Source organism: Metarhizium acridum (assembly GCF_019434415.1).
Source record: "Metarhizium acridum strain ARSEF 324 chromosome Unknown scaffold_1, whole genome shotgun sequence".
In the NCBI taxonomy this organism is placed as follows: domain Eukaryota; kingdom Fungi; phylum Ascomycota; class Sordariomycetes; order Hypocreales; family Clavicipitaceae; genus Metarhizium; species Metarhizium acridum.
Window position 1 is genome coordinate 1,245,906 of NW_027094015.1, and position 24,081 is coordinate 1,269,986.

Below are 24,081 nucleotides of genomic sequence, written 5' to 3' on the forward strand. Positions count from 1 at the left end.
TGTCTTGTGACTGCAATTGAGATGGAGTGCTCTTGCCAACATGGAACTGCCAAGCTGCGTGCTTGCCTGTAAGCTTTAGTAAGCGGGGCCTTCCACCACAACAGCGTGGTGCCACAGGGAAAGTCCGCCCCTTGCCCTGCAAGTCCGCTTTGATGTCCGGTCCCGCCGTAGCGATCCATTCAAGCAAATGTTGCATGGCGCAACCTTGACTACGGACTGCCATGCGTCGCGCGTTGTCCAAGACAACACTACGGAGTATCATTTTCAACAAAGCGCCAGAAATTCAGACGACTGTCTCATCATTCCAACGCGTGCTTGGGCCAGTCAAGTTGGGAGTGATGCTCAGGTGCTGGCCCAACTGGGAATCCTCAAGTCTGCGCCTTATTACTTGTCGTTGAAAACACAATCCTCGCTCCGAGAGAGATGGCAAATATCCTCTCCGCACTCTGGTGGGGAGGAAGCCTTCGGCATGCTGCATGTGATGCCAGCACAGAACTTTGGCTTATATGTATGTACACCGCAGGAAAACATGCTTAGTGATGGGAACCGTCGACAGGCTCTGCCGCCTGAATTTCGTTTCCTCCTCTCCAGAGCGGTCCAACTGAAGGATCATTAAGGTCCTAGTAGACATTGCAATTTTGTCAGAAAAAAAAAAAAAAAAAAAAAACTGGGACAACACACTTCCTCCTAAGCTTATTCTCGGACTTCCAAGACGTCCCTGGCTGTCCGTGGAGACGCCGAGCACCGATTGTGGGGCTGCATCAGTCGGTCTGAATCGCGTGAGCAAGCCACGATTGAAAATCCGCAACCTTGCGGGAGGAACCGCTTCTGATGTTAATATGCAGAGAAGGAAAAAAAAAAAAAAAAAAAAAAACTCGGGCATACGGCTGGGTACGTGCTGACCGCTCGCGGGAATCCCAGAATGTATGGGGAGATGCAATGCGACTGAGGGAAACGCCGAACGATTAAGGTTACTCGCTCCACAAGAAAAAGCCCAATCTTTTTTTGAAAAGTGCCTAGCCGATAAGATTCAATGACTGCGTCGACCTGGTTATTGCCCGTGGCTCGTCGCTTGTAGTCGTATGCAGCCCAGCAGTGGGTGGCCGTTACAGCCAAATCCCCATGCCAGATTGCATCGTCTCCTACTGCGCGCAAGAGACTGTACACTCCCATTCACAAGTAGAAGTACGGTGGTGGTCTCCGCGCATGTGAAGACCGCGTCAATACATACGAGTTAGTATGAAAGGGGTATGGGTTGCCCATGTCTGTGATCATGGCCATCCGAAAGCGCTGCCCGTCTGAACAGAAGAGATTCCGGCTTAATACATAGCAACTCCTTACTTTCTTCTGCCACGTTCATCAACCAACTTCGTGATGTTCGTCCATGTTGGCCTAGACAGCGGGACCTGCAGATGCCATTCGGGGAAATGCCGTGACGATGCCGCTCCACTTTTCGACTACTACTGTACTTGGCTTGCTCACATTCTCAAGGTCCACTCTCCTGCAGGTCCCAGTTCAACGACAACTTCAATCTCAAATCTCAATTTAGATGCCACGTCTTTGAGCGCCGCCTCAATATTAACCACCTCATCTTGCGTCCAACACCTTCAATATTCTGGAGTAGAAACCCCACAGCTATAAACTCCACAGAGCAATAAGTAATCATGCATATGCACTGCAGTCCGCGATAGCCTACCGTCATCCTCCTCCACCAGACTCGTCACCATGCACCGCCAGCCCTTCATCCCAGCCCGCAACTCGCGGCATCGCATCGCCGCACTATCCCTCTACCGGGCTCTCCTGCGGTCCACAAGAAAGATAGATGTGCCTCAAGATGCGCAGAGACCTGCAAGGGACGCCATGACACAGGCCGTCAAGAAGGCATTCGTCAGGAATCGGGCATATACAAGCTACAGATTGGTGTATGCTTCCATGGCGGCAGGATACAAGGTAACCCGCATCAGCAACGCCCTCTTCTCACCCCAGGACATGATTCAGCTGGCTGACAAAACGCGCAAAGCTCCTATCGCTCTTACTCACGGCGCAAAAGCGAGGATGCCCGGAGCACACCCAGCTCATAGAGCATCTTCGCCTTCGCGGCGACCTTACCCCGTCACACTCCAAGCCAAAGCACACCGCCCGACGGCACCGTGAGCCGTTTCTCAAAAAGGTGGCCGGGCATGATGCCGGGCACCCTGTCTACAAGCCAACTTACATCCCGCATACTTTCAGGCACCGCCTTCCGTCCGTCTCCGCCACAGCAGACGGCCAGCCCTTCCTGCGCCTGAAAAAGCCCCAGCCAAAAGCACTCTCCAGAATGATTGGTCGAAAAGGGCGCATATTCGCCAAGAAGATACGCAAGCTGGTCGAAGCAGACGGGGAACTGCGCTGGGATGCCGCGCAGGAGGACCGGTGGGATGAACTCATGGCGAAGCAGATGCAGGCCGAGCGAGTGAGTGGTGAGTCTGAGCGCTTTTGCGCCAACGGGAGTGGGCAAAAGGTTTCCGAGAGCTCTTTTGCATGGAGTGTTCAAGTGACGAGATTATGGTGGGAGTGGCAGGTTGAGAGGATGTGGAGGGATTGGAACGCGCGGGGCGAGGCGCTGCACCAAGTTGTTGAAGAGCAGAGGACACAACTGAGACGGGAGGATGCTGTGAATCCGGAGTCTTTGCAGAAAGGCCCATTGAAGGCTGGAAATATGCCGAGCTCGCGTAACCTGGATACGCCGCCGAATGTCGACGTTTATCCGGCCCGCCCTTATCCCCTGATGGCATCTATCCCCGCCGTCCTTGCCAAGCAAATGCATCGTCAACAAAGGGGTGGGACGGGAAAGTCTGTCGACCCATTTACAGAACCTGCGTGGAATGCGTTGGTGCGGGCTCAGAGCAGCCGGCTGTTGAAATGGGCTGGTAAAGGGGCGGCTAGCAAAGTATAGCCTCCTCGGCGACTAGTACAGTCACGACATCATTCCCTGGCGCTCGAATATAGAATCTTTGACATTTAAGCACCGATTGTTTGTATAATAAACAGAGCATAAAGGACTCGTCATTTTCTAGCCTGCTATGTAAATTTGGACAGTATCAACTGTGCGCTGAAAACAATATGAGCGTCTAAACTTTTTGGTATCATAATCCGTCTCAACCCAATATCTCCTCCTCTTTGATTTTTATTGTTCCAAAATCTTCGTCGTATAAGCTCTACTTCTGCGCGGCTTGCCGTTTCTTTTCCGATTTGGCCACATCAGCCCAGCTCTTCATAGGCTGCAATGACGGAGGAGGAGGCCTTGAAGTGGCGTTCGCATCGCCGCCATCTATATGAATATCTGATCTGGGCGTTCGTGGAGATGACATGGCAGACGGTGACATGGACGGCACCGGGCAGTCCGGTGTAGAGGGCCTCAGAACTGTGTCATCAGTCACAGGAGGCACACGTCTGCCCCCGAGCTGGCCCCATTGAGGCTGCGCGTTCTCACTAGACACATCTGCACGCTGTGTTATGGGGCTATCATGAGCCGGTGGAGTAGGAAGTGTCTCGAGACTCTTTCGAGAAAAGACAGACGAAGCCATACTACTATCCGTCATGCTCTGGTCGCGGTTGAATACGGGCGTTACGGGCGTGTTGCTACGGCTCGGTGTGACAGGCAAAGGGAGTTTGGACCCCGATCCCCGCGAGCGTAGAGCATAACCTGCCGGGTTACCGCCGATGCTGGGCGAGCGCTGACCGGCCAGGGATTTGGCATTTGATGACTGTGTCACGGCTGGGCTGCTCTGAAGCGTTCGCATCTTCTGTGTGGGACGCTCTGAAGGAGTACTTGGGATCGACTGGGAGCGCTGTTGGATTTGCTGCGGAGGGGGTTTAGCAACCGTTGTTTTCGGTGCAGTCAAACTAGACCTGTTCAACCCTAGTCCAACACCTTGCGTCGTTGCAGATCCAGCTGGCTGCCTTCGCCCACCCGAAAAAACTGGCCGCGGGACATCATGGCCATGAGATCCTCGCGAGCTGTGCGATATCCTGCGACGGTCTGTCGTCTCGGATTCCAGCCTCTGACACTTCTCCTCTGCGTTCTTGAGCAGCGTTTGCAATCTTGAAATGTCTTGTTCATGTTTCTGCCGTTGTTTCTCCAGTCTAGTTTCGTACGTCTGATCTTTGCCCTCCAGCTCCATGATTCTCTTCCGCTGTGCTTCATTTTCCTTCTGCAGGGCAATGAGGCCGCCAAACTTCCTATCCCACTTGTCCTCAACCCAGGATATGGGCCTCTTGCAGCAGTCAGCGTGGTATATCTGGTTAATCCCACCGAGCATAGACAGTTTTTCATCGACTTTCGCAGCTGTGAATCTGTGTCTTGGGTTGGTAGCCACCATGCGGGATATGAGGTGTGTTAGTGGCCGTGGCCGCACTGTCTCTTGCCCTTCATAGGTAAACATAAACGGTGGCCTGACCAAGGCGTGGGCTGTAAGTCGATCCAGGTGCATCTTGACTTTGTCTTCCCTGAGCCGTAATTGTTCTTCACGGGATAATCTTCCCGAGTAGCTTAGAGCGTCGTCAAAATCCGCCAATCTTGCGTCGTATAAAACGGTCGCAATATTGAGGTATACTAGGCCGAGTGAATACATATCTGACAGCTGCATGCTGGAGCCATGTTCCCCGTATAATTCAGGGGCTCGCCATCGTTCAGTACCAGGCATACCATCTGTTGTTGTTTGCTCCTGGCCAGTGACATCTCGAGAGATGCCAAAGTCTGCCAAGTAGACTCGATCTGGACGCAATAGAATGTTGGACGGCTTGATATCAAGATGTCGGACGTTGTTCGCATGGCAATGCGCCATTGCGCGAGCCACACAGCCAATAATTGTGCGCAAAAAGTCAAAGGGGCACGACTCAGATATCGGCGTCAAATATTGATCTTTGGCCACTGGATCAATTGCGCTCAAGTCCCTAAGGTCCAGAGCCGTCAAGCGTTCAACAATGTCTGCGCGGTCTCCCTCATTCAAGCGCAGGCTTTCGATATCGTCCAGCAACCTACCCAGGTTGCAAACAGCGGCCGGCCATATCAAAAGGCACAATTCGTGGGACCTCGGAGCGTACGTCGCAACCAGCTTGACCACATGGCGGTGATCCAACTTGCGCATCATCAGTCCTTCTTTGCGCAAGTCGTCAATGGAAAACCCCCGGCGTCTTGGTATGCGCTTCCTTGCTAAGCAAACTGAACCGTGCATAACTTTGTCAACCCTGCCGAATGCGCCTTGATCCAAGTCATGGAGCTTCACCAGTTTGTTGTCGAACTTTTTGGCTTCGGGGCCATCGAAGAGTGGCTTGTTTCTATATTGCGCACGGAATCACGTCAGTACGGCGCAAGATTCGCATCGGGACGTAATCCCGGTAGGGCATTCTTACATGCTGGGCCATTGTACATCACTGTCCCACGCAGCAATAGCTTCAAGGTCGGTCAACTCTTGCTGCATCATCCACGCGCGGCCAGTGCCAAGCTGATGGCCGTGGCCCAGAATTCGATGGCCAACTGTTGTCCAGCCATTTTCGCGATCACCCATGATTCTGCTCCCTGGCAACCAAAACAAATCAACTCGGTGGTCCGCTGCGGCCCGCTGCTACTGTCAAGAAATGCGGGGAGCTATTAGCCTTTGCGCAAGCCCAAGACTAATCGGCGGGTTCGAGGCGGTTGTGGTTGGTGTTGTGGTTGTGGAGGTTGGCTTGGTCTGGGGAAAGGAGGAGCACCAAGTTGTCGACGAAATGACCCCCTACCCTACAGCGGGCAGCGGGCATACCCTGGTACAAGTGAGGCTGAGTTGCTGCATGTAATATGTCCAACCTACGGAGCAAGTTACTCCGTACATAACTAGTTATGAATTCATTTCATAGGTCAGCTCACTGACGAGGCGGAGCAAGAGAGGTTGAGGCTGAGCGGACATAGCTTCATCAGAATTGATATCTCGACGGACACTACGTAACGGTCAATGTTCAAGGAGGTCGACCACTTGCCCAGCTTCCCTCAAAAATTGCCTATTTACAACAAGCTGTCTATTTTCGGCTGTACATTAACGGCCGCAGATGCTCCGGCCTTCGTTCCGTTCTCGTTCCGCAAGATCAGGTATAGGGCGATTGGTGAAAGCGGGATCGATCGATCTCCCTTGACAATGATACCTCATCGAGCTCTAAGCTACCAACGGCTCCAATTTGAATGCGACGTGATGCAAATGCCCCGGGGTTAACTGACAGCGCGAGGCGCGACACCCATTATACCGGAATTTAGAGGGCCTGGGCCTGCCTCGGGTTTGTTTTCCAATAGCGAAGTTCGAGCAGAGGACAGATAGAAACAACTGGCTGTTGCCGCTACAGCTCTGCGACCCGCTCCTCTGGGACGGTGATGAGTCGTTCTACGTAATCCTTCATGCACTGAGAACTGTGATCTGTAGGTACATGCACTCTGGATTTGGGGACGCGAGACACCAATGGGTAACCCGGTAAGGGAAGTCTGTGGTGCCTGGTGCCTGGCATTGGATAGGGCATCTGAAGTCGCTTTTCTGGCAAATGCCGGGAACCATGTCGCATGTCTGGTATGGGATGGGATTTCACAGAGACCGAGGCCAAATGCCGTCTTTCAGTACGGTCCCAAATTTGCCAATTTGCCAAGGTCCCCCTCCAACTCCTCCTCGTGGCTTTCAGCCACTCGGCAGCCCCAAGAGACTTTGTGGGAAGGTGTTTGCGACGTGAACGGCCCACCAACTGACCTCTTTCTCAATGTGTGGCCGTATAAGATCCACCAATGGGACGAAGGCCTTGGCATTCGAAGGGGTCTCCAAACGCTATATCATCCGAAGAATGTCGGTATACTCGCCTAGTGGACTGGAGGACTGGAGGATTGGCGTACAAGCGACGGCGTGCTCTCTGGACTGAAGGTGGATGAGCATATCATAGCTTCTGCATGTTATGACGTGATTTCTTCGCCATTGATTGCCAATTCCCATCGTCGTGGCTAGGGAAGAAAGGCACGGGGGGTTAGGAATTCATCTCGGGGTTTTCAAGACATCATGGCAAGTGCCGGCCGGAAAGCTTCAGAAGTCGGGCTGGTGCTATTTGTCACTCATGCCGACTAAGGAATTTTAGAAGCCTAGTGAGCAAGGCCAGTTCGAATTGTGACTCCAATGGACGGAATCTGCCACTGAAAGACTGTCTTTCTTTCATCAGACTTCGAGCGCAAACTTGGAGCGGGGACGCGTGGTTGTCCAACACATGGAATTACACTTACAACTCTGCGCTCCTCATGAACGCTATACCCTGGCAAAACATATACTCATGGGTGTTGCTTTTGACAGGGCAGCTTATGCAGCCAGCAAACAAGACACCCCTGCATTTGCCCCTTTCTGCCAAGTTGTCTCAACGAGCTGTGCGACCCAGGACAGACAATCATATTGTATCTGCCAGGGCCACCGGGTCTTTGTTGACCGTTTGGACAGGGAAGGCCGTACGAAGTAATGATAATGCCTTGCAGCAATGAAACCAACACTCTGTAATATTAACACTTTTCAATGTTCTCCGTACGGACTACTCCGTAGTCCCTTCCGAAGTGATTCGTCGCCGGGGTCTTGCATGTCGCTTTTATGTCTTGTTGTGCCTTGTTGGAACGCTCATGTTCACGGAACTGAGAGTCCTAGGCGGATGGCATGAGATTGATGTTGCATCACGACACGAGCTTCGCCAACAAAAAAAACAAAACAATACAAGTCTGTGGTTTTCGCGCCCCTGCCTAAGCCTAGCGCATCGCGAGGGTTCAGATCAGTGCCGTTCGATCATGTTATCGACGGCGCAATGACGAGAAGGACAGGAGGTCATTTGGTACAAGGGCTCCATGATCGATCTCTGATGGTCTCGCAGTTCAGTTCTAGCTCCCGAGTCCACTGCTAGCTCGTGGGTTGCACAATACCTGTCGCCGTCTGGTGTGGATGGCGTTGCCATTCGCTATTTGCTGCTTGCCAACGCCATTTGAGAAAGCTTAAAGCCGTCAACCCCGACAAGGATACCCACCAGAGAGGGCTTGTTTCTTGGTGACGCTGTGAGTGGAGCGAGGGCGACGCCGAATTCATCTGGCAATAGTTTAGTTTGGTTTAGCTGGGCTTGGATGATGGAGGAGGATGAAGGACGATGGACGGCTCTACACACCTCGTGGGACCTGGCGCACAATGTCGAAGCCTTGATTCATTCTTCCCGGCTGACCATCCTTGGTGGGCATCTGAAGGGGGCAAATCATGAACCAAGATGGAGACGGACTTCGGGTGCGGGTTCAACTGGTCGATCAAGGTTAGGTCGACTGGTGGGCCACCAGACCTGAGCTGTCGTCCATCCCGGCTCTCTACAACTCCCCCCCGGGTGCCAAGTCCGTCTCCATGTCCGCTCGTACATCTCCACGTCGTTTCATCCAACAAACCACTTCCATCGCCTCTACAATTTGAATATTTACCCGCCCCAGGTCCCTACAGCCTGGGTACGAGAAAGCCGTGCTTGGCCTTGTCCTTGTTCGCTCCGCCACTCCCCACTCTAACCATTAGCCATCGCACATTCAGCCCTCATTCTCGACTTGAGCAAGGAACTCGTCTGTCAGCCGTTTGGTTTCCCATTCAACTCATGCATGGCGTTTCAGACGGGCAGCTATCTAGGCTAACAGTCGCGACGTTCCCTCCAGTCCTCACGCCAGCTTAGTGACGGCTTGTTTCGGAACCATCAACTGCTATATCTCTTCCATTTCGCCAATACCCTCACGGCATAGTGCACGCCCTCGTTCAAACAGTAACGTGTTCTGTGTATCGCCTTTGCTCCCAGAGGCTGCGGCCGGAAACTGGAACCACATGGCAACTGCTGCTCCAATTGTCCCGGAATCGCTGTCTTTTGACAACCGTTCCTCGACTGGCGCTGGCTGCAATCACATTCCAATGAACAATTCCAAGTCATGTAACCAAGATAAACGCTCAGCAGTATGGTCCGAACACTGCTTACATTTCCAACACGGCCCCCTTGTCGACCATGGCGAGGAACCCAGCCCAGAGTGGGAGTAGTCTGCCGGTAACTGGCAAACGGGCAAAATTATCAGATGAAAGTGATGTCAAGGCAGGACATGCCGATACAACAGAAGAAGACGGACGCAAGAAGAGATCCAGAGGCAGGCCCAGGCTAGATACTAAAGACGAGACAGCAGCCGACGTGAGCCACTCCCGTTCCCCCTCTCCCCATCGCCCTTGCTATTGGGTGCTACTATTATATTTTATCTATTATACTTTATGTGCGTTGGGCAAGTCAGGTTGATACTAACCAAGTCTTTACAGCGTCGTCGTACACAGATTCGCCTCGCTCAACGAGCATACAGGCATCGTAAAGATACTACCATTACAACATTGGAGCAGCGTGTCAAGGAGCTTGAAAAGGCCAACGACGATATGAGCAAGGGGTTCAATGATTTTTACGATATTCTCCTCTCGGAGCGTGCTCTTGAGGCCGTGCCACATGCTGTCCAACGGTTATCGGCTATTGCCAACCGGATTTCTACGGTTGCTGATAAGGCAAGAAGTACTCCCGGAGAGGGCAGCTGCTCGGAGGACAGTGACGAACATCCCGTCTCTAATCGCGGAAACCATCCAAACCTGCAATCAGTGCAGCCTACAACATCTGCTGTCACCGCCATGCCACCAAACAACGGATTCCACTTGGACACACCACAGCAAGCCAACATTCTTGGGACATCCACTGGAACTCGTGGGTTGCCTGGCACAGCTGTAGCTACAACCTCTGGGCCAATGATCCATGTGCCTGCGTCGCTCAACTACGAAGTTGTCACGGCGGCGACCCCGGATAATGCGACTTTCCCGTTCTATTCTTCGATGGAGCCCACTCTCGAGGACGGCTTCAATGCAAACCTGCCTGCTGGCCACTCGCCTTACTCCTCGATAGCCCCGCCGTCATCCTACGCCTCACACGAACTGACGTTTGGTCGCCGCTTGCAGCGCCATACAACTGAAAATGGACTGCGACTCATCTTGATGTCTAATCCGCCCCCAGACAGGTTTGCTGCCGTCTTTGGATTTTGCTTGTTTTTCGAGTCGAAAGAGGCCATTATTAAGCGTTTACAGCTTGCACTGAGCCGAAATCAACATGAGGATCTCTGCCATCGGAGATTTCCATTCACCAGCCTCGGCGGCGCCGGTACATTCTTCCCACCGCAACAGTCGATCGAAGAGACAGGCGGCGCCCCAGTGGCCATGCCCGTTGGGAACCAAGGCACACGGTCGTATGGGAAACCCCAAGGAACGACGGGTCAATCAATGGGACCATTCAGCCCCGAGGTACAAACAACTCGTGAGGAGCGAATTGACCATAAGATGCGGATGATGTGGCCTGGATTCGAAGGCGAATTTTTCGACCCAGATGAGGTGGAAACATATTTGCGCCAACTGGGCATCTTCATTCCCCAGCGCGCCGAGTACGTGGAGGCTGATGTCGACCTTGTCGACCTGGACCGTGATGGGTCTTCGGCGAGAGCCAGCAGCGACTCGGCCATGATGCCAAATGGACAGCAACCAGGATTTGCAACTGCAGATTCCGGATACGGGGGCAGCAATCACAGTGGGACTTGGACCAGCAACAGCAATAGCCCTGTCTCAGGGTCGACGGACGTTTCAGGCCTTCCAGTCGCCGTAGACATGGCTCAACAGCCTGCGATGGGTCTGCGAGGACGGGAAAACGGAAACGAACAAGCGAGCGACTATGACCATGGGATGGCCAACTTCATGCTACATTCCGGGGCCAACCAGATGTGGTCGCAACCCATGGCCTGGGCTGTCAAGTCCAAGATTGGACTCAATGTGTCCCTGTTGATCCAAGGTAGGAACAGACAATTTTTATCAGGTCTATTTGATACAGAAGGCTAATTATAAGTATAGAAATATCGAAGAATTCGGTTTGCTTGGGACGTAGTCCTGGTGTTCGACGAAAGCATGTGAACCAGGCGGTCAAAATTGCGGCCGGGTTGGCGGGAGTGCCGGCCTAAAATAGCTGGGTCATATCTTGATGCACTTTTATTTGGCTCACATTTCTTTTTGTTTTGTTTTGTTTGTTTTATTTTATTTTTCTTTCTTCTTTCTTCTTTCCCCTTGTTTTTCTCAAAGTTATCTTTGAGACTAGGGTTGTCAGCTCCAGTTTGTATTGGAGATGAGTTGACTGGGGCAATGGGAGTTCCCCAACAAGGAAAATTTGGTGGCATTGGAGGAGTTTTGGGTATGAAAGGCGGCTGGGCTTTGAAACTCATACGGCGTTGCATATGACTTGCAGTATTTTGGACGGCAATATGACGGACGACACATGGGCATGTAGTTGGCTTTTGGCAGGCATTGACACGAGTGTGCTGACTGAGGATTGGGAATGAAGGCAATTTTATGGATATACCCCGGGACTATATACACATAGGCAGAACGATGCGGCCATTAGTTAGGTGGTGGAATTGATAAGGCTAATACCAACCTTACAATAGAGGTCAAACTCGGGAACCGCCCGATAATGGCTACTCGGTCTGTTGTCTGTGCGGCATAGTGGGCAAGCTGAATGGTCTGCGTGCCTCCGGAGCAGGATGAATGGATGATTCGCCGCGCCGGCCGAGATGGCAAGGGGCATTGGCAAACCGCGTGGTGATCCCAATAATGCGACAAATTGCTGGACTGGCCAATTCCCAGTCTAAGCCCAAGCCGGCGAGGGAGCGTCATCCGTGCCTCGTGGGCCATGCCGCCTTTTGATCCCCATGGGCGCGTGGGAAAAGAGCAAGGGCCTCCCGGGCACGGCCGTGATGCAATTTGCCTTTATTTCATCTGGTTGATGGCGGCATACCCCATGACGCGATGGCCTTTGTCCACCTCGGCAGCACACTAGTGTCCGACTTTGGACGAAGGGACGGCATATTGGCATTTTGGCCAAACGGTGGGAGGGTGGGAGGCGTCGCAGGTGAGGGGAGATGAAGTCAGTGCGCGAGCAAGTCGTCCGTGACTGCAAGTATTGTGAAAGAATCTCGGCCTGCTTGTGCCAATCGAAGTTTTTCACGATGCTGTCTTTGGGTTTGTGCGACTCCAAACTGAGTGACGTTGGGAATTTTCATGCGTTGGTCGGCTCCAACGTCATGAATACACGGGCAAGAGCTTGACACACACACTCCTTTGAATACCCTCCTTTATTATTTTTTTTTCTCTTTTTTTCTTTCCTTTTCTTCTTCTTTTTTTCGTCTCTTCTTGCCGCGTTCGATAATACGATAGATAATGATTGGAATGATTCCTGCGTATGCGACACTCTTTGCCGCAGCCGCAGCCGCGGCGGCATCCTCGAACGGAACCATGTTCGCCTCGGCACCGGGATTATGGAACGACCCCTGCGCGCTGGGATGTCTCGCGGAGAGTACTTGTCCGGGGAGGGATAAGAACTGTTTATGCGACAACTTTGATCTGGTGACGTCTGATGCGTCGAGGGCCTGTATTCGGAACGGCTGCCCGAATGTGAAAGCCGGTGCGTATCTTTGCCGGGTATCCGCCATGTGCGCAGAGGAGTTGTTGACATTGCACACATGGCTTAGACGATGTGGTTGGACAGCTCCGCGGTGAGTGCTCCGGCAGGAAGATGACGACGGTCAAGGGAAGCCCGGTCACGTCCCTTCAGGAGAGCACCAGCAGTGCTGCTGCGGGATCGAGTCCGACTGTGAACGGCGTTGGCTCTGTCGGCGGCTCGAGCCCAGCAGTCCCTTCGAGTCCATCTCGGCCATCCCCTTCGGCGGCGGAGGGTAGCATATCGACGACGGCGCCTGCGAGCTCCTCCGTTCCTCCGACAGTAGGAGCCTCTCCCGGCACCTGGACGGGCGTTCCCCCGGTTATTCCCAATACGTACCCGCCGTCTCCTCTGCCGTCACGGCCATCTGAGCTCGTCGTGGCAACCTCCGCTCCCCGGACCTCAACCGCGAGCACAGCCGATGGTGGCGTGGTCGGCGGCGGCAGTGGCAGCAGCACAAGTCCCTCTTCGCCAAGGGGCACGCCAAACACGACGTCTCCCACAAGCGACCAAGAGACAAGCTCGCCCGGCTCGGAACTGTCAGCAGGAGCCAAGGCCGGCATCGGCGTCTCCATAGCCGTGGCCTGCCTGGGCATCATATCGGCCGTGTTTTACTTTGGCTGGCGAAGACGCCGGGACGAGAGAAACCCTGGCTTGGGCGAGGATACCGTCTCGTGGCTGCGGCACGCGGGCGAGAAGCACCGCACGCTGCAGGCGATTCCGGCATTTGGGCCGACGAGGAAGGTTGGGGGCGGCGACCGTGACGGCTCTGGTGCTGGCGGCTTGGCCATGAGTCTCGAACCCTCGAGCCACTTGACCTACTTGTCGCTCGGGTCGGAGCCGAGCCCTGGGGATGACATGAGCGGCATCGGGATGGCTTTGTCGTCGGACATTTACGACGCGTTGGACTCGCCGACACTGGTTGCCGAGGGGGGTTCAGAGACGCCGCTGCGAGACGGCGACTTGGATAGTCCTGTGATGCCGCGCTTTATGGTGCCACACGGGGACTCGCCCGCATAGGGAAGCATGACACGTTGGATGTTGGTGGTGCCATTTTCTATCTTTTCCCTTCTTTTACCCCCCTTTATTATATGGTAATTTATATATTTAATGACCCGTCTTGGAATTGCTTATGCCTCCTTGTATCCACGTGCGTTACGAATACAAGTCCTCGACACACTCTTATTACTCCTCCTAGCTGTACATGAGTTTGGGGCGTGCTCGACAGTCCGTCTTGCACACCGTCCTCACGTTTATGGTGCCGCTTCAAGGGTGAATGAATATGTATATATAAGAGTCGGCAAGACATGGATGGGTACACCCGCCGCCTTCACGTGTCGGTTACCTACCACCTTCCCGAAATGGTAGGTCGCCAAGCGCCAAGCGCCGTTCCGCCCCGTGGGAACTCCGCATTGCGGGGATCAACACCCGACCGCTTTGGCTGCGTCCATATATAGTTGACCATCTCCCATCTTCACCGTCTCCCCTCCCCCGTCCAACTCTAGCATCTTGCATCTTGCATCTTTGAGCGTTTGAGCGTTTGTTCCCCGCCCCCCCCCCCGCGTCGTTTCAGCAATGCAGTACGAAAAGCAGCCCCCGCCGTCCGAGACACCCAAGGTGCAGCCTCGCATCGTCATCCACGGCGGCGCAGGCAACATTGTGCGCGCCAACTTCCCGCAGGACAAGTATAATGCGTATCGAGATGCGCTTCTCGCCATAGTTTGTTTCTTCTTCTTCACTTTCCCTCCCACTTTGTCCTCCACACGCACCACCCCTTTCTGACCAACCAAGTAAAAAAAATGCAGATCACCAAAACCAACGAATACATAAGCACACCCGTCAAGGCGTCTCAGAAGCCATCAGCCTTGGACGTTGCTTGCTATGCAGTCCGTCTCCTCGAGGACAACCCGCTCTTCAACAGCGGGCACGGCGCCGTCTTCACCCGCGACGGCGTCAACGAGCTGGAGGCGTCGGTCATGGTGTCCCGCGGCCGCAAGAAGCGCGGCGTGGGCGTCATGGGCCTCCGCCACGTCCGCAACCCCATCCTGCTCGCCAAGGGGATGCTCGAGCACGGCGACCAGGATCTCGGGTCGGGGGGCCAGGCGTCGTCGTGCGCCGCCGCCACGGACCACCGGGGCCGCCGCCTCGATGTTCCTTCTGCTCAGGGGCACACGCAGGTCTGGGGCCCCGCGGCAGAGGAGCTCGCGCGCAGGTACGGCCTCGACATGGTCGACCCGGGCTACTTCTTTACGCAGCAGCGGTGGGAGGAGCATGTCCGCGCGCTGGAGAGGGAGAGACGGGGTCTGGGGCAGGGGACGTGGTCTGCCGAGGAGCATTTGCCGCAGGGCACCTGTGGGGCCGTTGCCCTCGACGAGGACGGCATCGTTTGCGCGGCGACGAGCACGGGCGGCATGACGAACAAGTTGACGGGGAGGATTGGCGACACGCCCGTTGTGGGAGCCGGCTTCTGGGCCGAGGAGTGGGAGCAGAGCGGTGTTGCCGGGCTCTCGGCATGGGAGAGGCTCGTCCAGCGTCGTGAGGACTGCGTCGCCCGGTCTTTCGCTCGCAGGGCCCTTGAAGGGGCTGTTGGCAGACTGCCTCCCTACGCCGTTCCTCTACTCTCCCCTCCGTGGGGGCTCTTGGTCCCGGCCGCGTGGAGAGACGGTTGTCTCTCGAGCCATGGGTGCGTCGGGTACCGGGAACGGCGACTCCTTCCTGCGCATCAGCGCCGCTCGAACCGTTGCCGCCATGGCGAGATGGAAGCCCGAAAGCACGGCCAGGGCCTTGGCAAATGTCGTCGGTCCCGGTGGGGAGTTGCAGCGCAGCGCGGGCGATAGATGGGGGCGTGCTGGTGAAGGTGAGGGGGGCATGATTGGTAATTGAGAGCATCGTGGAGAGGGATACCAAGAGTGGCCGCCTTGTGAGCGTCCGTTCAGAGATTGTCATGGATTACAACTGCGGGGGAATGTATCGCGCTTGGCTTGATGACCAAGGGAGGGCCAGGATGAGTATTTGGACCAACACCGGTGAGGATCCTGAGAACCGGGCATGATTGACCCATCGTGTTTCATCGAGATGTAGATTTGTAAAAGGCTGGTGGCACGAGCGCTGGCGCCATGTGTATAGACTTATTCAACTCGAGCCGTCAAATTGGGTGAGTTGACATGCATTTATACCAGAGAGTATTTAAAAGTCATCCTCGTGTCCACTGTTCTTTGGCCTTACATGCCTGTTGGCTGATTCTGACTTGATCTGAAGAAACGCTTCTTGTACTTTTTCTGTTCTTGTATTCAACGGTTGTTCCCATTCCCGAATAGTGCACACTGTAACGCCCATGTAATGCGAATACATATCAGCCTCCACCACCTACAGCCAAGCAGACATTTGGTTGTCAGATAGCATTATGCATAAACCTCCCGAGCTTATCGTTTCAAATCCTAATCCATCATCTTTGCTGCGACGAGAGACCACCGAACAAGACAGCTCGTGTTCAGTTTCCATCATACGGGGCCGCCATTGTCTGTTCGCTAAGCAAGACAAATCAGAACCGTTGTAAAAGGACTCCCAAATTTGAACCAAAATAATTAGGACAACATGTCGCGAATTAGAGATGAGAGTGGCGCGTGTCATCGTAAAACCGACAGTCACAAAGGACTCCTAGTCATCAAAACCTCTCGGACGTTCCAAGAACTTCCGTCGCGCCCCGCAGTCTTCTTGAAAGCCGTAGTTGTTTTTCAATTTCCTTGCGTCTCGCATCATGGCTTGTTACAAGCTAGCCTTCTCCATGCTAGGCGGGGGCTGCGGCATCTCCAGTTTCGTTCCACCCGACAACATCTTGGAAAAGGCAATGCCAACACCCTCAATGACAGCAAGCAGGACTGCACAGCCAATGGCATTGTTGCGAGCTGCCTTGAAGCCACCGCGAAAAGCAAGAGAGCCACCGACAAAGAAACCAGCAATAATGGCGTTGTACGGATCCTCCTTCTTGCGAATGCCCTTGATGGCGCAGTCGTATGTCGAAAAGAGGCCACCCCAGACACCAAAGTTGCCGCCAAGAACAGGTGCGCGCATCTTTATAGCCGTGATGGCGCCGATACGTCGTTCGCCGTAGGGAGAATTGCGGAAACCTTTGACACCATGCCAAATGGTGCCTCCGATGGCCTGAAGGTCCGGGATTCAAATTAGCCCAAGCCAGTCACGCGCAGAGAAAAGCCGATCTTTGCAAAGAAAATTCATCTAGGGAAGCCTACACCCATGCAAAAAGCACCGCCAAAATCATTGAAGATGACCCAGGGGCAGGGATCGCGTCCGTGGTCCATGGTGTCCGACAGAGTAAATGCCGAACTGTGAGATGCGCTTCGCTGCGAATTCGGGGTAGATCGCCGAGTATACCCGCAGAGGAAGAAGGCTGAGCTGCTGATTTCTATGGCGATTGCTGCGTGCCGCTCGAGAGATGAGGCGGGTAGGTGGAGGATTCTGTGCCGGAAGAGAATTGTTTTGGAGATTGTCGGCATCCATCTTGTGAGGATGACACTCGGGGAAGCGGGATTCCACTATTCTTGGCTTCTTGCTTATGTAAGAGAGACAGTGTGTTTCCGCCCCGCATCTTATACCCGTCGGCGACTAAGTGGCATTTCCGTCGAGGCCTACAAAAAGCCTCTACAAAGTCATAATTGACGGATGAAACGATGTTTACAAATTACAACATAGACGCACCAGTCTTCAAACGACCAAATCCCTAGCTGGTCTTGTCCTTGCTCATATTAATCCGCGCCACCGGGTTGGAGCAGGCCTGAGCGACCCCAGGCACACAGACACCCCTTATCCAGATATAGACACCATGATTACCGACTTGAAATATACAGCCACCCGGCAAGCGCAGATTCAGGTAGTATTCCTCTCCTGCTTCATGCTCCGAGATTCCTCGAGTGTTCTTATGGTACAGCTTCCGGCTCCATCTAAGGCCAACTTAGTTACCCAAACAGGCTCGCCGAAGCGAGAAGCATCTGGTCCCACTTTCAAAAGGAGCTAGAACATTAATAAATATGAACCCATAAACATACAAAAGCGGCGGTTTTGGACTACTTTGCTCTGATACTCTTCACGCTTCCCCTCAAACTGCTCTTGATCTTTTCCGTCCCTGCCTTTGCCTGTCGTGCTTCGTCGTATAAAGCCTCGCATGCTCGGTGGCCTGAACCGATGCCTCTCAAAGTAGTCGCTGCGAGTGCAGAGGATGCTGCCCGTGCCGTGGCAATAGAAGACCTCGCATATGGCCCAAACCCATATAGCGCGGCTTTATTTCCCGGGCCATTCCCACCCGGCGGAGATGATTCACGTGTAAAAAAGCTGATATTTCAGCTTGAAGAAGACCCTGCCTGTCGCTGGGCCAAGGTAGTAGACACGGAGCTGAAAGCTGAGGGGCAAGATGGTATGATTGCTTTTTCCAAGTGGTATATCTGGGAAAAGCCCAGGGACACCTTAGCCCCTACTCGTCAGGGGGGGGCCTGGCACAAATCCAGAAGCTTGTGAGCTTTTTTTCGGCGGTATGAGGCGGGAGTGGATTCAGAGGATGGGTAGCAAGCCTCATATTTGTAAGCACCTTGGGCATTTCTCAGCCCAGATGTAGCACATGGTGCTAACCACCGCTGTTTCCTAGACTTGAAGCTTCTGCATACAGACCCCACGCATCAAAGACGGGGAGCTGGGTCTCTGCTGCTCAAACGGGGCACCACGGAAGCCGATCGTCTCGGATTGCCTGCGTATCTCGAGTCCTCAGAAGAGGGTCGTAACCTGTACGAGAGGCACGGATGGCGCGAGGTTGGCAAGTTGGTCGTTGACCTGAGAAGATTGGGGGGGGGGCGCCTTCTGACACAATCTCCACGCTGATGTTGAGAGAGCCGGTCCCAAAGGCTTAAAGCTCACAAGCATCTGATCCTATCAGCTTGAAGTGGCAAAGTAGCCGTCAGATGTTTGAAAAATTGAGTTGAACAAGTCGAAACGCAATTCTTCCTAAAGAATTGTGCACCTTGTTGGCCGGTGTGCAATTGTTCACTTGCTTGGTCGTTCGCCCCGTTCGTCACGCCGCGATACTTAATCGCCCGATCGAGCAAACCCATCGCATCATTAATAGTACTGGGGACCACCGAAATAGTAGCCGCTTGTCGGTATATGCAAATCCAAACCTGACCCTCTTGAGTTTGGCAGCGGCCCAGATACGGAGAACATGTTTGGATTATGTGACGCTGTGGTGACCAAACTCGAACTCCCTGTTATTGAGTCTATGTGTCCCAGGTCAGATAAAGAGTAGTTACTCAGCGAGGGAATTTCTCGATCATAAGATGTACGCTTTGGCTGGCGGTCAAGAAGCGAGTTGGAGGTGGTGCTCGATTCGTTCGCTTGTCTGCTTCGCTTACGTGCAGCCATAGTGCTTGAGTCTTTTCGAAGCCTAACTTTGACCCCTTGATCGCTAAAAGTTCGCGTCAGAGCAGTCGAATCGGTCATGCCGGGGAATAACTTGGCTGGGAAAACGGTAAACACGTTGGTGATTAGTTCTCCGACAAAGCAGAAACTCGGAGTGGGATGGTTTTGGTCTCTTTCGTATAAGGTGAATCGCAGCCGGTACCGCCCTTCCTGCTTAACAGACAGGTCTCCAAACACGAAGAATCCTCCCTCCATATTGTCTGTATCCCGTAGTCGATGGATAGATGATGCGAGAGATCCAACTAAATAGTTTGAAGGCAACTCTGGTCCTTTTGCATGTTCGTCATAGTTTTCTGGCAGTAGAGATGATGTCATGAACAGGTACGGGCCTGTTGGTAATGTTAATACTAGCAATCTTTTGTTAAAAGCTGAGAAAGCGCTGCGATGACGCCTTACTATCGTAGAGACCACTTTTCCCATCAGTCCGCTTGTCTATAAGCTGAACAATCGGTGGAGGGTCTATTGGCTTTCTGTCTATTGTTTCGTGCTCTCGTCAGCACATCATCTCCCTAGTACGTTGGAAGCCAGAGACTACAGACCTTTTTCTTTTCCAACGGCCACCCGAGCATGCATGGGAGCTTGACGTAGAGTCAGTTGCCGCTCAGAGTCACCATAGTACTTTACTTGTGGTTGCTGCTGCTGCTGCTGCTGCTGTTGCGGTATCTCCTCCGTAACAATAGGAAGCTCGCCACCGGCTAAATACTGTATCGTTGGTGCCGAGTGATGGTGAATCGGGGGTTGCATGAAAGGTAGATCCAGACAACTGGAGACTTGGCTGGCCATGTTGACTGGGTGGTTCTCGATGAACCACGGTAATGATGTCTCTGACGGATGTGGCCCGAATATGAGGCCGGGGGGGACGAGCAGTAAGGCACGATCAGCAAAAAGCTGCGTTATTATGTCGTACGCGTTCCTCCACCAGATAGACGTGAAATTGCAGAAAGCAAGCCCTCTAGGAGGCTAAACAGTTGGTAGCGATGCTTTTCTTCCAGTTCGTCCGCAAAGTTTTGGCGCAAGATGAGAAAAAAGCGGCAAAAACTAACAGGCGGCCAACTGTCGAAGGCGAACGCGCAAACAATACAAGGCCGTATCACACACACACCCGTCCGGCTCGCGACAACATAATATTGACCAATTGCAGAAATGTATGGTCAGCAAATCTGCCACTAAGCAAGTGGATTGATCATGTCACAGAAAGGCGGTTAGAGAAGAGATGTGCTAGTACCGCCCTCGTCTTTGACTGGTTCCGTGGTTGAACTGTGCATTTGCGTCCCTTGGGTCTCAGAAGAGGGACAGGCACGATACTTGAGGCGAGCTGCACAGCAGATCCCGGAATTTTTGTGCGATGAAGATGTGAGCCTGGAACGTGTGGCGGTGATAAGCAAGACGGTGTGGAGGAATACCAAGACTCCCTACAATAACAACAGCAGCAACCAAGTACATACCAGGGGCCAGTAGACCATTGGAGGCCAAGGACAAAGATACCACAACACGCCGTGGAAAACAACGGCACTAAAGCCAGCAGCCTGCGTATGTATACATACATGTAAGGCGGGTTCCGCAGGGGACGTGGCTAGATGGAGCTCCCTCTCATCGGGCGAAACAACTGCAGGGAAAGGGGTCAGGCGATAGAACCCGCAACTGTCCTTAATAATATGTGTCTGGACGAGTGTGCGTTATTATGCTCGTGGAGAAAAAGCACAACGTGGTATTAAACGGGAATAGACCGATCAAAGCATGGAATGAGAGAGCTAAGCCCATCAACTTCTTCTGGCAAGAGAAGCAACATCTTCCACACCCAAAAGCCCACACCCCTCCTTCTCTCGCTATTGTACACTGCGAGTGCGCCAGGGAGCTGGGGCAATTAGAAGAAGACAAGTTGTTCGGCGGCACTCAGTCAGATGAGAACATGCGGGAGCCGACGGAATGAACCCTGATTCGACGAACAGACATCATGTAAGGCGCCTCAAAACGGGTCTGATGTGGTTTGGAGCGGTGCGGAGTTCGGATCCTGACCCATCGACTTTTAAATCTAACTCGTCTTTCCTGGCTCGATTTCTGTCCATTGGAAACAATGCAATAAGCCTGCAGGACCACCGGTACTGAGATGTCAGGGGTGGGAAAAGGAAATATCATGCGTATTTCCATCATACCTCACCAGGGGCAGTCGTTCACGGCGTAAGAAGCAAGTTTGCGTTAGGTCCGAAGACGTCCCTCTTGGCGGGAGGCTCAATGGATCCAGTAAAAGCGGCCCCGGCATGAAGACAGCCTGAAAAAGGCAGACAGACTCATTGACTAGCCCTGTGAGCAAGTTCAAGGTTCCAGGATGGTTAAGGGTGACCCAAGGCGGGAACGGCCCCCTAGATGTCCAGCACCACCTTGACTTTGAACCACAGACAATGGGGTCAAGAGCCGCTTCGGACATGACATCCGGGAGCCGAAATCTTATTAGTTCAGATGAGACGGGTTGCCCTGAAGATAAAACCGAGACAATAACTGGTAAGGAGCCGTTCCCTGTCATGTCCATGTATGAACAGCCCGCCGCCAGACAACTACCCGGCACAACTCTCGTCACCTTTGCTGCCGTGATTTATAGCGCGGATCGCCGGAGCAGCTTCTCATGAATTAGCTTCTCTACTTGCAGACCCCCATCTGCCGTTTACCCAGTGCTCTTTGCCCTTTGGGCCTTTTGATTCTGAGTGGAGTGTGACGTTCCAGAGATAGACAGAAGCAGAAACAGAGCAAGGACAACCCGGGAAGGAACAAATAGACTCTCTCATTGCCACGCCCCAACGACTGAAAATCCAGTGAGGGCGACATGAAAGTGGGAGGAAAAAAGATTGGGTCCGAAAGGACCATCTATCCTAGACGGGCCTCAATAGAGTGTGTGGAGTGGGCGTCGGCCTGCGACTCCGTACTCCATGCGTGTTGTGAAGGCGACCTAATTATGGCCGCCGGCAGACCAGCTAGGCCAAAACGTGCGTGGACGTACATGCTGTTTGCCGTTTCCCCGAGCTTTGCGCCTGGGTTTCGTCCCAGCCACGGTGTATGTAGGCCGACTGGACGAGGCTGGCATGTAATGCAGGTATTGCCGGGACCTAGGAGCAAGGCCAAGTAAGTTTTAGTTGGGCTTGGTATCCGTGTACTGTACACACTTCAGACGAGAACATGGTGTGCGAGAGACCGGGCAGAAATACGTACCAGTGGCACAGTGGCATGGACTTATGTTGTATGGTTGGGGTCTGGGGCCGACGGTGAGTTCAAGGCCTATATACTGTCTTGTGTTATTGACAAGGGTCACGACTGGCGAGAACATGACTGATTAGCATGGGATAACGACAGGACGCCAATCACCTCGCCCACGAAGACAGGTTTATTGTCATTGGACACATGAAATAGATAATCAAGCTCCGCGTACCTGAAGCCCGCTAGTTGGTCCCTTCATAACCTTTGTACATTACATGGGTCCCCTCAGTTGCTGTCCAGGCAGTTCTAGTCTTGTTGAGAGCTCGCTCAAACCGGGCTTCAGGAACCCGGACCGGCAGATAAAGGCAAGAGAACTTGGCTTCACTCGAATCGAGTTATTCGACACCGAGACACAATAAGCGATGTTTTGTTGGCGCTCTTGATATAATGCTTGTGGCTTGGGCATGTCATTCAACGGCTCAACCTCAACAGCAGTTGTTGTGCAGGGGCACTGAGACTAGTATTTCCGATATCCTTTTGCACAGACAAAGCATGTCATCTGAACCTTTGTCCCAAATGTGACGGGCTGAACGAGGAAAAAGCACTCCAGGTATCAAATTCAGGCCCACGGCAGTTGGGCGTGTTGCTAGCACAACCACCAGTCAGGAACCCCTCATGACGGAAAGGGACAGATACGATAGGGCACCAGGTGAGGAAAAGGAATGTGACAGTCGCCACTTGAGCCCACTTGACCTCCGATTCTCATGTCCAGAGCAAGTGGGATGGCCAGTCGTTCCCGCTCTGACTCGAGCATCATCTATGTACCAAGGCCGGTCACTGTTGGACATGACGTTTCAGCTGATTGCCTGAAGAACCGAATTGTTCAGACCACGGCTGAGCGAAATGCATTCAGTTATCCCTGAACAGCTAGAACTCTGGCCTCGTCTGTCGCAGCGGTGGGCGTGTGGTGACGGCACCAGATATCGGAGCAGCGGTCGACTTCGTTAGAGGTGTGCGGAGTTGTCGATGATAGATGGTGTTGCACAATATGCATCTGGACTGCAGGTCGACTCTGTGAACAATCTGCGAGACATTGTGCGACTTTGCGCGACTCTGGGTGGGTTGAGACTTGAGACGCAGCAAACGGGGGCGTCAATGGGTGGGAGGCGACAAAGAGGCGTTCCAAATTGGTGGCACGAGCGCCAGTCGCGAAGCCCAGATGAAGCCAAGAAGCCTTGGACGGGGAATTAGGAACATTGGAAGGCTCGAAGCGACCGTTTCAGGCCGCTAGACCGGAATTGGCGACAAGGACCGTGAATTCCCATTAGTGCCAACCTGGCAAGGGAAGGCACGGGGGGCCACCCGGCAAGTACAGTACGTACTTGTACTAGGCGTACAGTAATGTCACTGGCTGACAACATGAAAGGCAAGAGCTACCGCTACCTACAAGGTACTAGGTACTAGGTACTAGGTACCTACCTAGGCTGGCAAGCTGAGCAATCGGGGGGAGGGGGGGGGGAACAGGCAGGGCAAGGGCAACATTGAACATTGAAGTCCTGGAGACGGAGACTCGGGGCGCACTTGGAGCACTTGGCGGCATGACGACGAGACTCACACAGACCCGAATCTGCCCAAGGCCAGACGCACATTTCGCAGCTTCCAATCAGCCCACAGTCCGGACCCATTTCTACAGCACATCTGCTCCGAACTGCACGCTGGCCTTAGGAGAGTTTCACCGATCATGATATACATATTAACTCGATGATGAACTACACATCGTGGGTTTTGCTTACGCTCTCTCCTACTCCGCCAGGAGTCTTGTTCTAAGCCCCG

General features: G+C 53.4%; 7 protein-coding genes across 8 annotated transcripts; 4 read left to right on the top strand and 3 right to left on the bottom strand.

Moving 5' to 3' along the window:
- Nucleotides 1-180: 180 nt before the first annotated feature.
- Nucleotides 181-3,093, top strand: J3458_000329 (uncharacterized protein). The gene is made up of 2 exons (XM_066116071.1): nucleotides 181-1,950; nucleotides 2,021-3,093. Exons 1-2 carry the CDS (start codon nucleotides 1,726-1,728, stop codon nucleotides 2,933-2,935), a joined length of 1,140 nt encoding a protein of 379 aa, XP_065977952.1. The 5' UTR covers nucleotides 181-1,725; the 3' UTR covers nucleotides 2,936-3,093.
- J3458_000330 (uncharacterized protein) lies at nucleotides 3,046-5,689 on the bottom strand. The gene is made up of 2 exons (XM_007811519.2): nucleotides 5,395-5,689; nucleotides 3,046-5,319 (listed from the first exon to the last, which is right to left on the bottom strand). The coding sequence occupies exons 1-2, from the start codon at nucleotides 5,547-5,549 to the stop codon at nucleotides 3,198-3,200; spliced, it is 2,277 nt and encodes a 758-aa protein (XP_007809710.2). The 5' UTR covers nucleotides 5,550-5,689; the 3' UTR covers nucleotides 3,046-3,197.
- A 3,344-nt stretch (nucleotides 5,690-9,033) lies between these two features.
- J3458_000331 (uncharacterized protein) lies at nucleotides 9,034-11,050 on the top strand (the record flags this gene model as incomplete). The annotated part of the gene is made up of 3 exons (XM_007811520.2): nucleotides 9,034-9,210; nucleotides 9,333-10,884; nucleotides 10,944-11,050. The coding sequence occupies 3 exons, from the start codon at nucleotides 9,034-9,036 to the stop codon at nucleotides 11,048-11,050; spliced, it is 1,836 nt and encodes a 611-aa protein (XP_007809711.2).
- Nucleotides 11,051-12,302: 1,252 nt separating this feature from the next.
- Nucleotides 12,303-13,602, top strand: J3458_000332 (uncharacterized protein; the record flags this gene model as incomplete). Its single annotated transcript, XM_007811521.2, has 2 exons — nucleotides 12,303-12,546; nucleotides 12,614-13,602. 2 exons carry the CDS (start codon nucleotides 12,303-12,305, stop codon nucleotides 13,600-13,602), a joined length of 1,233 nt encoding a protein of 410 aa, XP_007809712.2.
- A 489-nt stretch (nucleotides 13,603-14,091) lies between these two features.
- J3458_000333 (uncharacterized protein) lies at nucleotides 14,092-15,419 on the top strand (the record flags this gene model as incomplete). Of its 2 annotated transcripts, none has more annotated exons than XM_066116072.1 (2): nucleotides 14,092-14,301; nucleotides 14,374-15,419. In XM_066116072.1, the coding sequence occupies exon 2, from the start codon at nucleotides 14,382-14,384 to the stop codon at nucleotides 15,417-15,419; it is 1,038 nt and encodes a 345-aa protein (XP_065977953.1). In that variant the 5' UTR covers nucleotides 14,092-14,301; nucleotides 14,374-14,381. The 2 variants fall into 2 exon arrangements, with proteins under 2 accessions (XP_065977953.1, XP_007809713.2); XM_007811522.2 differs by having other exon boundaries at nucleotides 14,388-15,419.
- Nucleotides 15,420-16,347: 928 nt separating this feature from the next.
- TIM17_1 (translocase of the inner membrane) lies at nucleotides 16,348-16,901 on the bottom strand (the record flags this gene model as incomplete). The annotated part of the gene is made up of 2 exons (XM_066116073.1): nucleotides 16,348-16,743; nucleotides 16,833-16,901. The coding sequence occupies 2 exons, from the start codon at nucleotides 16,899-16,901 to the stop codon at nucleotides 16,348-16,350; spliced, it is 465 nt and encodes a 154-aa protein (XP_065977954.1).
- A 1,804-nt stretch (nucleotides 16,902-18,705) lies between these two features.
- J3458_000335 (uncharacterized protein) lies at nucleotides 18,706-22,288 on the bottom strand (the record flags this gene model as incomplete). Its single annotated transcript, XM_007811525.2, has 4 exons — nucleotides 22,264-22,288; nucleotides 19,602-22,207; nucleotides 19,459-19,536; nucleotides 18,706-19,391 (listed from the first exon to the last, which is right to left on the bottom strand). The coding sequence occupies exons 2-4, from the start codon at nucleotides 19,843-19,845 to the stop codon at nucleotides 18,706-18,708; spliced, it is 1,008 nt and encodes a 335-aa protein (XP_007809716.1). The 5' UTR covers nucleotides 19,846-22,207; nucleotides 22,264-22,288.
- Nucleotides 22,289-24,081: the final 1,793 nt, after the last annotated feature.